This window comes from Apis laboriosa, unplaced genomic scaffold (assembly GCF_014066325.1).
Source record: "Apis laboriosa isolate Shangri-la unplaced genomic scaffold, ASM1406632v1 scaffold50_cov145, whole genome shotgun sequence".
In the NCBI taxonomy this organism is placed as follows: domain Eukaryota; kingdom Metazoa; phylum Arthropoda; class Insecta; order Hymenoptera; family Apidae; genus Apis; species Apis laboriosa.
This window is the reverse complement of record NW_025223540.1, coordinates 214,325-233,347: the sequence shown is the minus strand read 5'-3', so window position 1 is coordinate 233,347 and position 19,023 is coordinate 214,325. Positions and strand designations below refer to the sequence as shown.

At 19.5% G+C, this 19,023-nt stretch overlaps 1 protein-coding gene across 1 annotated transcript in view; it reads right to left on the bottom strand.

Annotated features, from left to right (window-relative positions):
• LOC122717439 (mucin-17) overlaps window positions 1-18,684 on the bottom strand; it is a 114,410-nt gene extending 95,726 nt beyond the window's left edge. Inside the window, exon 1 of the mRNA XM_043941493.1 lies at window positions 18,594-18,684. Coding sequence (XP_043797428.1) covers window positions 18,594-18,684 — 91 coding nt within the window. The remainder of the gene's footprint in view (window positions 1-18,593) is intronic.
• Between the last annotated feature and the right edge of the window lie 339 nt (window positions 18,685-19,023).

Here is a 19,023-nt window from a genome sequence, read left to right as displayed (position 1 = left end):
TTTCTGAAATATTTTTTATAGCAAAATAATGAAACATTAAAATTATTTTATAGTTTTCGTTCTATCTTATATTCCATTACGAATTTATATTTTAAAAACGAAAGAAGAATAATATAAATATTTTAAGGATTGATTTCACTCTCGAAATAATATTCCATCAATAAAAAAATTACTTTATATATAATTATGATTTATGATTTATATATTTATAACATTCATATAAAACAAAATTATCATTAATTTTAATGAATATAATTTATTAATAATAATACTAATATTAATGAATATAATTAAAATTTCATAAAATATGACTATTTTCTGTAAATATGTTCATACGAAACATCATAATGATGTTGCAACAAAGTAAAATATGTATTAAATAAATCTATAATAAATGAAAAATTAATAATATTTTAAAATTTGCAATATATTAGAATCATCATAAAATTAAAAATTCAAATCGAAATAATTTTTTCAAATTCTACCCGAGATATTATGAACTTGAATCTTTGTCCCAAACAAGAATTGTTGCACGCTCATGTCGCTATTCAAAGACAAAGAAGCGACCATCTTTGCCAATGATATCACGTAACGATCCGTTAGGAGGGTCTTTTGTTTAACACGGTTGCATAAGATTATGCAAAAATCTGGGTCACCGATCGAGCAAAACCAATCTGAATCGAGCACGAGCCCTATTATTACGACGCATCCTTTGTCGTATCGATGCCTTTGTTTAGTCAACGGACATGCAAGACACGTATCGATAATCCGTTAATATCGATCGATTTGTCTTCAAGCAAATTCCATCGTAAATAACTTCCTTTCGTTCTATTCGGAAAAAATGGTGAAGAATCAATATAACGCTTTTTTGTGACCTTTATAATAGCAATATTATATAATATTATATAATATTATATAATACATATATATACGTATATTATATATATATTATATATAAAATATATATTATATACATTATATATTATTATATATTATTANTTGATTGAAACTTTAATTTTTATATCGATATCATAGCATATCAATAGCATAATTACAATACAAAATAAAGAATTTTATATATTATATATATAATATATAATTTTATATATAAAATAAAAATAATAAAGCAATTGGAAAAATTCGTTAATTTATTTTCTCTCCATTCTTTAGAAATTAATTTTTTGATAATTTACTTATTTCTATTCTCAATTTTCATATGAAACTAAAATTTTTAATATTTCCAATTTTTTATTTATATTTTGACTTGATCTGAAATATAATAATTATTATAATTATTATTTTAAATTATATTGATTTATAATATTTTTTGTAAAATAGATTTGTAAAATAGATATAGTTATATGCTTTAAGATATAACGATAAGCACGAAAATCGTAAGCTAAATTATAATATTAAATAAATATATAAAATTAAATAAATTTTTGCCATTTCTTATAAACTACTTGTTAAAAATATAACATTGTTGAAAATATAAATTCTGACATAGAAGATAAGATAAATTTGTATATACATTTTTTATATATTTCTAATTTATACAATTCATATTTGTAATTATTTTAATGATCATAATATGAATTAAAAAAAATTTTAAGGAATTTTGAATAATTAAAAAATATTCAATAAATAATTCAACAATTCAATAAATTATACAAAATAAATAAAAAAAAATCATATCAGAAAATGAAATTTGATTCTTTTTTATCATTTTATCTAGCCAAAGATAAAATTATTCTAGTCAAAAGATAAAATTATCTAGTCTAATAAAAAAGTAAAATAAAAGTATTAGTAAAATTATCAATAAAGGTAATAAAAAAAAGTAACAATAAGAGTAACTAAACTCAATGCAAAATTAAATGAAATATTATTCTTAATTTCCATATTATCCTTTTAAAAAAGTAACATAAAAGTATATTATCAATGCAAAATTGTATCAAATACTAACTTCCATATTCTATTTTCTATCTTTATTCTATTTTTATTCTTATATTTATAATAAGAAAACCTAAAATTCAGAATATAAAGAGATTAACCTCTTCAAAAACACTATAAATCACTATACATCTAATACTATCAAAGCAATAATTGTCAAGTAAAATAAAATATTATCAATATTTTGTTTTTATCATTAAAAAATTTCTATGAAAAGTTCTTTGTTTTAATTTTTTTTATTTTAGAATAATTTTAATTAAAAAAAAAAAACTAAACGTACATATATGTATCAAGATTTTTGTCAAGAGATTAAAACTGCGATTAAGAATTGCGATTAAGATTAAGATTAAAGAATCTTTGCGATTTCTCAAGAATTTGTAGGTCATAAAATCAAATTATAGAGGGAAGAGATAAAGAAAAGAAGAAAAAGAAAACGAACAGAGACGTTTTTCTTGGAGCCTACGGATGAGTTCACATTCGTGAAATTAGGACCTGGTCCGAGGATTCGATACGAGGGACTGCAAACTTTCATCGCCTGAGGCATTCGAACGTTGGGAGAGTGGTATTCATACGTGTCCACTTTCATGAGCCGAGTCTTCCCATATTTTTATCCATGTATTAAAGATTTTATTATTTTTCTTTTGTACAAAATATGTTTTTCTGCTGACAAATAAGATCTATTGTTTCTTTGATACATTCACTTATCTCAATAGAAAATATCAATTTGCAATTTATTAAATGATTATTCGCATTTAAATCGTGTAAATTTAAAATATGTATAATTAAAATAGGCAATGTAATAATAAAGATTTATTCTTTAAATAAATAATTAATTTAAATAAATAATTAATTGCATGAATTAATGATAGTAAATACTTACTTAGTTTTCAAATAAAATAAAGTATAAAATAATTATGAATGATATTATATATGGAAAATATACTTATATTTCATAAATTGATGATTAGTATAATATAATATTTTGTGAAAAATATTTTGGAAAAAACATTTATTATCAAAATTAATGAAAATCTTCAAATATTTTATTTTTATAAATATGAAATATTTTTCATTTTAATATTAAAGTAGTATTTCTGGATAAAATAATAACAGGTAATATTAAATTAATTAAATTAAATCTAATTAATAATAAAAGTAATAGACAATAACAAAATTATATTAAATTTAAATTCAATAATTATCGATATGAATAATATTGAATGACCTCAATATCATAATAAAAACCTTAATATTATAATTATAATAAAATATAGTATAAAAATATATTTCCCATTATAAAATAAAATTCTATTTATCAGAAATAAAAATACATGAAATTTGAAATGGATTATTTTCCATATAAAATAGGAATTTTTTTTGCAAATGAAAATAGATAAAACAATAGAATTTAGATAGAAAGATGTTTTGTAATTAAAGAATTTCAAAAATATATCTTATTTTGCATTATTTATGTATTTTGCATATTTTAAAAATATATCCAAAAATACATATGTGTACGTATATATACATATGCATTATATTATATCGTATATTATATCGTAAAATATCGTTTTATTTTATTAAATTAATTTCTGATAAATTTTTATATTTATTATAATTGTAGATTATCGAAAACAATAATATATATTAATACTAGTCAATACTAATTATAGGCGAACCATATTTTTGTCTTTGTGAATTGTTAATTGAGTGTTAAATGTAGCAGTTTATATTTTGAATTTCATTTATCGTAATTATTATTGAGTTTTATGAAAGTGATTTTCAATCATGCATATTTATCGTTAACATTCATATTTTAATAATAATCACCTTAATTAATATTATAATTAAAATTCTAATTACTAACTATATACTAATATAAACAATTTATTTTTTATTAATAATAATTTTTTATAAAAATTCTTCATAGATGAAGATATTTCTGATATAAAAACTAAAATAAAAATTCTCATAAAAAATAGAAAATAGGAATTCATATTCACTGCTACTTTCCTCGCGACATTTCCGAAGCAATCGAACCATAATGAGAGCAAAAAGCGAAGTCGAGGTTACTGTGACTGGGAAACTAGCAGGAAATGTGATTAACGTCATCGTGGTAAGGACATTCACGATGACCGTGACACGACACTTTCGAATTATTGTCCTTGATCAAGTCTGAAATCTCTCCACTCAGTATATATTAAATGCGATCCTGGTCAACCTCTGTTCGATAGCTTTCCAATGCACTCGTCGTCCTTTTATTCTTCATTTTTAATAAACAATCATTGCTCGATCCAATCAATACGAACGATTCTAATTTTTATTTTCATTATGGAATAATCTTTTTTTATGCTTATATATTAGTTATATATTTAAATATTATCTTATTTTTATATTATTTCGTTACAATTTCACATGTGATACAATTTGCTTTTTAACTTTCAATTAATCTTCTAATGCATTTCATTCTTTAAATTTTATAAACTCCATATCAGCATCAAATTTGTATAGTTACAAAAGTTTTCATACGTTATTTTATAAGAAAATTATCGAAATTTATCTATTTTGAAAAAAATCCTAATTTTAATAAAAATTATTATATATGTAGAATGTAATACGTTATACATAGAGTAATTTTTTTTTTAGTGGAAAATCGTTAAATGCATGAAATTAAATTTCAAATTTTTTATGTTTTATATATAATTTCATCAGGAAATATTTTTTATAATAGAATACTAATAGTTTAAATTTAATACTTATATACTTTATAGTTTAAATTTTTGTTCTTGTTATCTTCATTATGAATTTATATTTAAAAAACGAAAAATAATGTTAATATTTTAAAAATTGATTTCACTCCAAAGTAATATTTTATTAATAAAAAAATTATTCCATATATATAATTATTTACATATTTATACTGTTTCATATAAAAACAGAATTATTATTGGTTTTGATAATATAATTTAATAGAAGATATATGAAATCTATAAGATTTTTGTAAAGCTCTATATATCAAACCATGAATTATAAAATACAAGAAAAAAAAATTAGAAAAAAAATTGAATTCTACAATATTTAACCAATAAAATATAATATAAAAATAAAAATATTTATAATTTCTTTAAATAACTTATTATAATATTACAGTTTTCTTTATTTAATTATAAAGAAAAAAATTAAATTAAAAAATTGTCCGTGTTTTTTATATATGCTAATTAATTATCAATATTACTACATAATGTAAATGGAATTTTGATATTGGTTTGGTATTTAGTTAAAATATATACTTAAAATTATTTCTTCTTATATTCGATATATTTTTTTCTTATTTTTATTTATTTATTCAGACAATTAATTTATCTTTAATTTATTAATTTATTGATGTAATTAAAAAGTGAAATGATTAATTATTCTAATATAAACTTTTATATATTTATTTAATATTATAAAAATAATATATTGATTATTTATACATTAATTGAATTATTACACATTAATTTAATGCTCAATTTATAACTACTAATGTTTTTATAATTTACGCATTGATTATTATAAATAATTGATATATTCAATTATTCTAAATATCTAATTAATAAAATTATTAATCTATAATTAAATATATTTAATTAATAAAAATGTTTAACATTAAACAAAAATGTTTAAATTTTATTTTCAATTATAATATTAAGATATACATGTTAATGATACTTCTTATTATTATAAATATAATATATGCATGATACATCTTTTATATTCTTTTACTTATGTAGTTCAAATCTGTGACGCAAATGCCACGAAAATGTCACTCTATTGATTCTTGATCGATCGAACTTTACATGCAAATATTATAAGTGAATCGAACGTGTTTGTCAAATAATCATTAAATTCTATTATAACAAAATAAATAAATTTTTTTATTTGAATGGAATAAAGAATAATTAAAATAAAGAATTTAATTTTATTATAATATTTTTAATTTACGTTAAGAAGTTAAAACTCTTAAAAATTTTGAATTAATTTAAATCTTTCTTTTTGAAATCTAATGAATAATATGAACGAAAAAGATAATATTGAAAATTTTCAAAAAAATCATGAATTTTTTTATAGAAAAAATTAATTTAATTTTATAAAATATTGAGACATTCTTTTTTTAAAAATTCTAATTTAAGTAATTTAATTTTTTAGAATTTAAAAAAACACTATAAAAAAAAGAAAAATATTTTAAATTTTTAAAAATTTTTAAACTTTTTAAAAAAAATCATTATATTTTCAAAAAATCTAATCTAATCTTCATAATATCGAGTATATGTATATCTTAGATATTACGTTTTTATTATAATCTTGTTATAATCTTTAAAATAAATTATTATATAATTTTTTCATTAATTTATTTATTAGATATAAAGGAATTTAAGTTAGTTACTTTCTTTTTGAATAAAAAAAAAGAAAAAAACAATCTGAATCTATCGAATAATATTAAGCCTGCATGATGGCACAATTTGAATAATTTTCTTTACAAAAAATAAAGATAAAAAATAATTTGCGCATATTAATATTATATAATCAATATGCAAAACATTCTAAAAATACAATTTTTAAAAATATCTTTTATGATTGGAAACAAACAATACAAATTACAAACAATATAATATAATATAATATATTTATTTTTCTTTCTATTTCCTAATATAATAATTATAATAAAAAGAAATATTGAAATATAGTTAAATTCCATTATTTAATTTCAGATTACAATGAAGATGATATTAATTTCAGATTATGAAGATTAAATAAAGAACTGGATTATTGTCTAAAATATTTAAAAAATATCACAAATTTTCCAAAACAAAATTTCAAGAAATATAATTTACTTGAAAGATAAAAACCGAATTAATTTCTAAAGAGGATCGTATTTACGAACTCACTGAAAGGAATGGAAAATCCAGATCTAACTTAATATAATATAACGAATTCTCAACAATGTACGTAAGAACTTCTGCGCATTCTTTGCTAGACTTAAACGCGTCTCTATTGGCACTTCGTGGTACAACAGGTTGGCAAAATAAACAACAAATTAAATAATTTCAAAAAAGGAATGTGTCTCCCTTAAACAAATGATCGAATAATTACGTAAAGTGGACAGAAACAGTGTTTCTCGCCGAGTATTCGAGTTATCGTTCATTTTTTTTATTTTTTTATATAGAATGGAGAAAGTTCCCGTGAAAACTGAGCAGACAAAGGATAAAGAAAAGTTTGAATACTGTTGCAACGGTGAATTTCCCATTTCTATTTTCTTATTTATTTCTATTTCATTTCTTTCCATTTTTGTTCTCTGAAAACAAGAGAACGATTTTTTTTTATTCTTTTAGTTCTTTTAGTTTTCTTCTATCATTCTATTGTAAAGAAATGTTTCTTTCGAAAAATTTAATATAATTTCGTATTTTGAAAGATTCATTTTCTAATTTTTTAATTTACTTAGTTTTTTCTTTTTTCTTTTTTGAGAAAATTGTGGAAGAATTAATTAAAGAAAATTTTTTAAAAAAAATATGATAAATAATTATAATGTTTAAAAATGTCTACTTTTTTGGAAAATAAAATTTATAATTTATAAAGAAGAAATTATATAAATGAAACACTTTTATTTAGCATAAGATAATAAAAAAACTAAATGATCATTTTACTAATTTCATAGAAAGATCAATTATGATAATACAAATATTTTTAAAATTTTTTTATGTATTTATTTTATTTTTTATTTCTTAAAGAAATACATTCATTTATAAATTGATTGTATTAAATAGAACATAGACAATAAAAATTAATGAACATAACAATAGGATATATTTATGAATTCCAAATTCTTTTAGACATTAATATTATAATATAATCATATTGCATAAATTTTACATAAATTTTACATCGTATTGCATATATTTAAGAAATAAAAAATAATTAATAAGATTCAAAAACAAAAATATATATTAATAAAATTTAATATATGTTCATTCTCATATAGTATAAATAATAAGATATATATTAAGACAAATCTAAGAAATTTCACCTATAAATAATAATTAATAATAATAAAACCAATAAATAAATTAAATAAAATGTGTATTAAATAAAATTAATCTAAATAAAATAAATATATAATTAGTTTAAAATTTATGTAAATAAAATACAAATTTGTAATAAAATAAAATAATTTAAAACTATATATTAAAATAACTCAAAATAAATTAATTCTTTAACCAAAATTTAAAACAATCAATTCAAAATTGATTTAATAAATTTCATCAAAAAAAATAAATACTTTTTTTATCTTTCTTGAAATATTCTAGAAATATTCTATGATATTGAAATTATTGTGTATTTAATTCTTTAAAAAAGACATATTTTCTATATTTATTGATAAAATATTTTACTTTCCAGGAAATTTTCCAATGATTAAAATCATTGATTCGATCAGAAAAGATAATCTAAATTCGGACTTATTTTTTTTTCGATCTGCGACCGAGATTTCCACTTACTTATTAATGCACCTCATCAATTGAAAGCTTTCCCCGGTTTATTTTAATAAAAAAAAATCTTTCTCATAATTGAAAAAAGAAGTCTCATTGACGATTTTCATTAATCTTAATCTTGAATATTTTATATGTTTGTCGTGAAAATCGACTCATAAACATATATAAATATAATATATATAAATATATAATAGTTTAGGAGAAAAATAAAAAACATTTGATTTCTCGATTTAAACTATGGCAATTTTCTATTTAAAGTTATTTGAAAATCAATGTCCAAAAATATGTAAAGTTTATTCTATATCTGCAGTATAATAGAACTTCATTTATACTAAGCTATCATTATCAGAATTATATCAGAATACCTTCATAATATAATAGAATTGAAAATATATATTTTATATCTTTGATATAAAAATATATATTTTTTATATATAATTATTTAGAAACTTTTTTTTTCTTATTATATAAATAATAATCTAATTATACAAACTTACTTATAAATTCAAAACGATGTTCTATTATAATAAAACAATCAGTAGAATGATAAAATATACTATTACTATCTATTGAAAAAATATTGGTGACTTTAAAAAAAGAAACTATCTTCCATCCTCTAAATTACAGTATTCATTATTCAACTTTATCTTGACATATCTTTTTATCTTAATAATTACTTGTTTTATTTTAATAATTAATTATAACATATTAAAGAATAAAAAAACTAAAAATAATAAACTAAAAATTATATACATTTAATATGTAACTTTATGTATTATGAAGAAGTAAATTAAATTGCTATAATAAATAATATGCTATAATAATTAAATTGCTATAACATCATAATATGAATGGTTCCCAATTAAAAATTTTCTATAATAATAATAATTAAATATATAATAATAATAATAATAGACATTAAAAAATTTATCATAGTCTATCAAAAAAGAATTGAAGTCATTAACGTATTCCATAGAATGAAAAAATTTTAAAAAATGTTATATCAAAATTCTGCAAATTTAGAAAATTTTCTCGTGCAAAATCTGTTAAAATAAATAAAATTACTGATATTGAAATTTATAGCATTAATAATAAAATAATCTAAAAATTCAGAAGGGAGAATACAATTACAATTTTGTGAATATATTTGAATTATAAAAAAATAGTACTAAGTTCTTAACCTTTTCTTTGTAATTTCTTTTTTCTTTTTTTTTTAACATCTTTAGCCTTAAGCAAGATTATTTTACGCAACAAGATTCTTAATCTATGGACGTACATCGAAATCCAAGAATGACACCACTCTAAGTCCACTTTGTTACTTAATAAAATCCAAGTTCCCGGAGCGATTGCACCACCGTATCGACCAGAAAGAAATGAGGTTCGCGCGCGGAATAGAGGCGGTTAGTTGCATTATTCGTGGCATTTTTATCGGCGCCGGTTAGCCTTGCGGACATTATCTCCGTGTTCCATTCACTGCTGCAAAATAGGCGAGATCATTGTAGAAGATTTTTATTAACGAGCCGCGAGGAATCGTGCCTCGTTCGTTTTCATAGTAAAAGAATCATCGGTAAATTTATGATAATTTAATATACGATTTTACCCAAATTCAAGCAAAATAAAGAAACTCCTGCAAACAAAGTTTGCAAAAACGCTATCTAACGGTGATCTTATGGTTTCTATTAAATGTTTCTTTATTTTTTTGGAAGATTTATGTAGAAAGTTAAAAAAAAAATTATACCGTTTTGTTTTACTTTCTTTTGTTTCATTTTGCATATTAAGCTATATTTAGTTATTACAGTTTTATTATTGTTTCTTTTTTTTTAATATTATATAATTAAAATTAAAAGTAATAATATATAAATATTAAAGTAATAACGTATTTTGTCTTTTAATATAAATATATTAGAAATTAAAAACATATTTATTTATTTATAAATCTATTTAAAATTAGATGAAGTACAAGACCAATTGAAGGATTTTGTAAAAAAAAAGATAGATATGTATATCCATTAAATTTAGTTTTTTAGATTATTAATCTTTTTTTATAAAATTTTAATATAATATTATATATCTTTCATTAAAAAGTAATTTAAAAGAAATATAATTTTATACATACTAATTCTAATAAAACTTTCTTCCTTCTTCTTCAATTTTTTATTTAAGCTACTGAAAATGTGTCATATATCTGTTTTCCATTGGATCCTTCAATTAATTATAATCATATTGTGAACAATCTAATTTTATTATATTAAATTGTTTAATGCTTTAACATGCTTTAATATTTTTATAAATAAAAATTTATTAAAATATCTTGGAAATATGAGAATTATGACTAAATGAATTGGTCTTCAATTTATCAATATTAAATTTTTTTTAAGAATCTAAATAAACAAATTGATCATAATTGAATAATTTAAGGAAATAATATTCGTCAAAAAATTTAAGTAAAACAAAGATTATGTGAAAATTATTATTAAAAATATATATATTTATAAACTATTAAAAATATTTATTTGACGGATATAATATTTTATAAATAATTAGAAAAATTGGAATAAATATTAATAAAAAATTATTTTTTATGAGCAAGCCAATTATCGTTTGCAATTCTGTTTTATAATTAATCGAGGAATTATGTGAGCTGGCTCGTGCTGGTGAATAATTACGTGCATATTTAATAAAGACTTGCATAAGGCAGTCCGTTACATTGGTGAACATTGAGTCGTGAATATTTTGAATAGTTCTATTAATAGGAATCCAGAGTTATGAACGTTTATGAATTTTCTAATTATTATATATTTTTTGTAATATTATATATTACATATTTTGTAATATTATATATTACATATTTTTTTTAAGAAATTATTTGTATTTTTAAAATTTGTTTGAGTAAAATTGATAATATTTATATTTTTATATTTTAAAGTGAATGTTAATAAAGAGAGAAATTATTGATGATATATAGCTGATAATTGATGGCAATACATTGAATGAAATAAGTCAAAAATATAATATTAAAAGATTAATATAATATAATATATAATATTCATTTAGAAAAAGTCAAAATTTCATTTTTAAATATTTTTTATTATTTAATTATTATTTTAACTGTTTTTGAGAAAATATATTGAATGATAAAATAGAAATATTAGTAAGTAAATTTAAATTATTTTTAGAATTTTTGAAAGATTTAATTGTTTGAAAAATTTAAGAATAAAATACAAGATACAAGAATACTATAGTGTTAATAAAAAAAAAGAATATCATATTATAAGATTATATATAATATTCATTATATAATTAATACATAGAAAAAAAATTTGAAATTTTTAATCATTATTTTTTATTGTTATAAAATTTCCATTTGTGTCAGTTTATAATAATAATATATTAATAAATAAATATAGAACTTTTTCATTATTATTATTTAAAAATTTAAAATTTTCGATTTAATTAATATTAATTAATTAATGTAATTAGTAATCATACATTTGGAATATAACAACTGAAAACATATTATTAATGTATAATAAGAAATTTAAAAAATTTCTAATTGATAACTATTTTTGGTATTATAGAAATTTAACTCAATTAGAATTTCCATTCACTTTTTCATTAGATAAAATTTTTCATAGATTTGAATAAAAATTCAATAAAACTCAAAAAATTCAATAAAAAAAATATACTATTGCTAATGCCTATTATTGATTAAAAAATTTCTAGTTATTGTTTTCTCTCTTTAATATCTCAAAAATTTAATTTAAATTAATTACTTATTACAATTTCTTAATTTTTATTTTTCTATCATCGGATTCAAATAAAAAATATTATATAATTCATCTTCAATATCCTTGTTATTTTATTTCCAAAATACAAATTCTTAAACTCTCTATATTAAATTCAGAAATTCAAAAAAAAAATCTATATCTAATAAATTCAAACACATCATTTATCTCGCGCATTTCCGCAAATTGAGTTTCGATTAACGATAAGAATCTTAACGATGTTATCGTATAATCTTCACTTGGCTCGTTTGATCAACGATAAACGGTAGCGAATAGATGCGCGCGCCGTGTGCGATAATCGATTCTTGATCCGATCGAGGTATCGAAGAAACGGAGTAGAATGCGCGCGAACGCCATAAGCCGCTTGGAACCGTTATATCGTTTGTAACATACAAAGTATTGGCATTATTTTCTAATACTTTCGCGTTGTTCGCAGGTCCTAATTTCTCTGGTTTATATGTTGGTATACATCAGCTTGGTGAAGATCGGTTTCATTTCGCCCGTCATTTCCATTCTATTTTTGCATGGAACGATTATTCATTAGTTATATACATGTTTCACGTAAAGTGAAACTGAGTTTACCTCTTAACCTCTTATTTTCGATGGGAAAATTTTTGCCATATATAATAAAATTTATATTAAAATAGTTGCATTTAAAATTATTTCTATGGGTAATTATTTCCTTCTTATATAATTAGAATATATCGTCATATCCATAATATGTGCCATTATGATGGAATATGGAATAATCTATGATAAAAATGTGATGACAAAACACAATATATTATTAAATCAATATTATTTAATCAAAAGAATAAAAATCATTTATCATATTATTAATCTTCCAATTACTAAAATCTTCTAAATAAATTATTTTAATTAATATGTGCAAAAATAGAAATTGTTAAAAAAAATAATATAAAGAAATTTCAAAAAAAGTAATATAATTTATACATTCGAAAATAGTCGAAAATAACATAAATTCACAAAACTTTGTAATTTTATATTTTTTAATCTTGTATTTTTTTTATATAGAATATATTTTAAACATATCATGACATATCATCTCAATAGAGTCGTTTTATTTATGAAATATTTCGTAAATTTCATATTAAGAGTTTGAACAATGAAGAATTAATATAAAATTTTATATATTAAATGATTTTGAGTAACGTATAATACATGTACTTGAAATGAAAGTGGAAATCATTTCAAAGATTGCAAGTTATTTACTTTTTTTGGAATTGTATATTTTTATATAATTGATGTATTGTGTAAATATATCATGTATTGTATAAATATATCAAAATGTATCTATGTACTTACATTGAAAATTGATTAAGATTAAGCTTAAAAAATATTTTAATATTTATTTTATTTTGTAAATTTTAACAGTAATAAAAGATGAGGAAAGGAGCAAAGCATACTTTCATTGTCTTTTATATGATAAATATATAGAACTAAAATTAAAATACTTTTTCTAATAATAATTTTTGTTATAATTTTTGATATAATAATATATGTTATAATTTTACTTATAATTTTTTATGTACAATATAATTTTATTTATTATTTTTTTATAGAGAATAAAAGAACGCTTTAATTGGCATATAAAGGATATTTTTCCATTTAAAAAATAGAGATCTTGAAATCTTTAAAATATTTTATTTGAATTATATATATCAAGTGATGTATTACTGGAAATTATTTACTTTTGCTTGAAATGAAATTTTTATCTAATAAAATGACTAAATTTAATTGTACATAAAGGATAAACCATTTAAAACTGGAAATTGAAATAATTTCAAAATTATTATTAATTATATTATAAAAAATTTTAAATAGAAATTAAATAGTTTTGAGATAAATATAATTTAATATTGATTTAAAAATGATACAATTTTTTGTTTTCTAAAAAAAGAAGTATTAAATTATTTATGTGAAAAATTATTAGTTATAAAAAAATTTTATTTTGATTTGATAAATAAAATTTCATAAGCACAAAAAAGCATAAATAAAAAAATATCACTTCATCTTTCATATAAGTTTTATAAAATTCATTATAAAATTCATTTTATCAAATTGAATTTCATTATTAATAATGAAAATAACAAAATGATATTTTCATAGTATAAATATTTTTTTTATAAAAAAAATCTCAAATAAAACCGATTAATCCATTGAATTATATGATTTTATGTATTATAAAAAATATGTGATTTTATTTAAAAAAATATATTTTATATGTGTTCATTTATAAAAAAAATAAATTATATTAAAATATGCACTTAGAATGAATTTATATTCCATTAGAATGAAATTATATTCATTATGAAGCTATTCAATTTTTGTCAAAGTTTTATTCGATGTAATAATTTCGAAAATATTTCAGTTTCTAATTTTACAATTCTAATTTTAGCAATTCTACTTATATCAATTGTTTAATATTTAATTAATTAATTAAAAATGGAAATACTTGATTGAATGAATATTTTGGATATAGTTTTTATATTAAACGAATTTATTTGTTCAATATGTATGCACGGAAAATTGAAAGAGTATGATACAACAATAGAAATAATATTATAATAATTTAATTGATTAAATTAAATAGATAATAATCATTTTATATTTATATCAATCAACTTAATAATGTTTTTTCACTAATTTTTTGTATGGTATGTATTTTATTATAATTATAATGTATGGCTTTTTTATTTTATTTTTGTAATTTTTAGACAATCATCTTATTAGGTTTTAACTATATGAAATAGAAATATTTTAAAAGAATTTTAACGCATATGAAAAATTAGAAAAGCATATTGTAATTTAATTAGACAAATATTTCGTTGATTTTTTTATATAATTTTTATGCAGTGTTTAATTAAAAATGTATTTTATATAATTTATTGTAAATATATAAAGTTTTATTAATTTAGTGTATATATTGTAAACAACAATTTATAACTTTATTCAAATTAGTATATTGTCATTTATATTCTAGAAAAAATTTTATTATTTATTTTTATTAATTATTCTTTTTAATCTAGAAATTTTCTGATAATAATAAATTCATTTTCTTCATTCTATTTTATTTCATATAAAGTAAAATAAAAAAATCTGATTGATTTGAATAAATAATACTTTATCTTACAATATATAAATTAGTTTTCTAATTTATCTAAATATTTTTTTTATTTTATCTTGCAAAATTTATTTTTACATATAAAAAGAAATAATAAGAATAATAAATATTTTGCGAAAATTATATTTTTGACAAATATTATTTCATGATCTTCCTATTTATTTTCTGGATGATTTAGATCACAAGAATTTACGCGAAGCATTGTTACATCGTGCACACCGTTACGCGGTTTGCAACATCTCCTCAAGCATAATACTATGTATTTTTTAATATATTCCTTAGCTATTAACGTTAATTCTATATTGAGCGTATGCATCATGTTTGTTAAAATTATCTTCGTTCATAATTCTTTCACCTAAAACCATTCATTGTATATATCAATATTGATTTAATATTTATTTTTGCCTCTTTTTCCACAAATATAAATTTAATTATTTCATGATTTTATATAAAATTTAATATCAATTTTAATTTCGTGTAATGTACTTACCTGGAACAAGAAAAAAAACACTTTTGAATATTTTGATTATTTTTATTATTGTTGAAAAAATCTTTAATCATTAATTAAAAATCTATTAGATAATGAAATAAAAGATTTTTTACGAAATAACATTTTTTCAGAATTGTTCAAAATCTAGAACATTGAAGAAATTTGGAGATAATGAAACAAAAATTCAAGAAATATATAGATATCATGCAATTTAAAAAAAAAATTATTATAGCAAAAAATAATATTTAGTATTTATATAAATTAATAAATTTTAAGTTTAAATAAAATTAATAATAATAATAATAATAATAATAATAATAATAATAATAAGTTTAAATAAATTAATAAATTCTAAATATTTAATTAATAAATTCTAAATATTTCAAAAAAAAAATAAATTCTAAATATTTCATAAATCAAATCATAAATGTCAAAAATTCAAACTCAAAACATTAATGATAATGATATTGATAATTAATGATAAAATTCAAAACATTCATGATTATATTTTAGAAACTCAAAAAATCAATCTCTTTATTATCGATTATAATTTAAATAAATTTTCTGATTTAATCTTTTTATATGTGCATGTACTAACAAACCGTGCTCAAAAATAAATAAATAAATTATAATAATAAAAATAAATAATAAAAAAATAATAAAATTAATTGATTTCTATAAAATGAGTAACATAATTTCAAGTAATTAAAATATATTATATATTACAAAAAAAAGATATAAGAAATAAATTCAAGAAATAACAATAAATAATTTATTATTAATTTTAAAGAATATTTTCAAAACTTCATTTAAACAAATGAAGAGATTTGCATAAATTATGATTTACTAATGAATCATGTTGAATATTAAAATCATAAAAAAATTAAGACTACACTTGTTATATACCTCATTATGTATCTGATTTATTAGTTTATTAATTATATTTAAAAAAAGATTTGAAAGTAGTATATAGCGATATTTTTCATTGAAATTCCTTTTCCTTTTAAAATATTAAATCGAGTGGATCACGATTCATAAAATTTTAAATTTAATTTCTCATTCTTAATTTTATACTTATATTATACTTATACTAATAAAAAACATAATAAACTAATAATAAACTAACATAATAAACAAATAACTAATAAAACATTTACTAATCTTTTAATAATAATCATAAAATACACAAATTAAAATTTTCTAAATATCAATTTGATCAATGAATTAGATTCATTCTGTACTAAAAAAAATCTAACGAATTTGATTCGTCTAACATTCCTAAAAAATGTAATATATAAACGTCATCAACATAGTAACAAACATACGAAATATCAGCTAATTTTTATTCTTATAGTTTATCGCAGGAAAACAGTTGCATGTAAGTACACATGGTACGCGAATAATTCCTTCTCAGTGAGAGCTGGCTGCCAGAGTCATGTAAAAGTGGATGTCCTATTAATGGAAAACAACTCGCGTTATCTCGGCTTCTACGCGGAAGAACAGCTGTCACGAGCGAAGGAATTGTCGTCGAACCTGTCAGCTTCCTATCTATCGTGTTTTTCTATATCGATCATAACCAAAATTGTCGTTGATATATATTAACATGACAAAATCCTTCCTGTATCACGTAGAATTGCACAACGCGTTCCACAACAAGTCTTTTCTCCCTTCTCGAGGCGACGAATTAGAAAGTGTTTAACGCGTTTCCAACCGCTGCTGGTTTGTGTAATGCAAATATCGTTTGCACAAGAACGAGACACGGGAAAATTGTATAAAACTCGCTGTAGTATTGATATTTTTTTACTGGATTTGATTTGATTAAATTATTTTTATCGAATCATGATTTATGTGTTTTTTTCGTTTAATATTGTAGAATAGAATTTTTTATTTGCAGATGTATCTAGTGTGAGATTAATGTAAATTAGTAAATAAAATTCTCCTTTCATCAATAAATTACTAATTTATTTTGGAAATTTAAAATTAAAAGTTAAAAATTAGAAATTAAAAATTAAAAATTTAAGTCAGTTGCAGTTTTATTATAAAATAATCCTTTTTTTCTTTCTATTTATAAATTTTTTCTATTTAAAAATTTCCTTAAATTTATTTTTTAAAAAAAAAATATTCTTTCAAAAATATTGATGTGTCGTTTTTTGGATAACCAAAATTTATTCTCAAAATTAATCTATTCGAATATTTATAATTATATTATACTTATATAAAATATTTAAATATTTAATTTATTTTAGAAATTAATAGATATATAATTTTATCTCTTATTTAGATTTGAATCTTCGAATTGAAAAAACAAATATCATCAAAAATGATATCATCTTTTAATCTTCTTGAATTTCCAAAATGTTATATAATAATTATATTACTTTCATTTATCTGAATGCTAATATAAATTTTACTGCAAATATTAAATAAATTAAATTGAAAATAACTGAATAAATCATATAAAATTTATTAGAATGTATTGCGCGTTGAAACTTCTATTGTAAAAAGATGTTCATGATATTTAATTAATTAATAAATTTTATTTCGCTCAATTCACTCAATTTAATAAAAAATGAAATTATTATTCCCGAAATTATAAATCTTGTCATAGCACTGACAAAATGTCATAACACTCAAAATTATAACACTGTTAAAAAATATAAAATGTAAAACATCACCAAGAAAACAAGAAAACTCACCCTCAGATTGTGTTTCCACAACAACGAAGAACAATACCACCGCCAACATTAACAATTTCGTGAACCAAAGTCTCCACATGTCTTCGCCCATCTGTTTCCCCGCTGTCACGGAGTTACGAAATCAGAAGATGCACACTTTCATGTAAATCGGTCCAAACGTTATAACGTTATCTCGTTACATCGACACCAAAATCGACTTTTCCTTTCTTTTACACAATTCCGTACCGATCACCTTTATCGTTCAATCCAAAATCAAATAAACAAACAATTTTTAAAATCCTTATTTTTCATTCAAAAATAATTTTAACTAAAACCGATACGTTGAATAAACGTTTTTAAAAAAAAAAAATAATAATAAATCCAAAAAAATAAATCCAATTTTCTTCCCTTATAAATAAAGAAAAATAGGGATGTTGTTTGAAATAAGCGA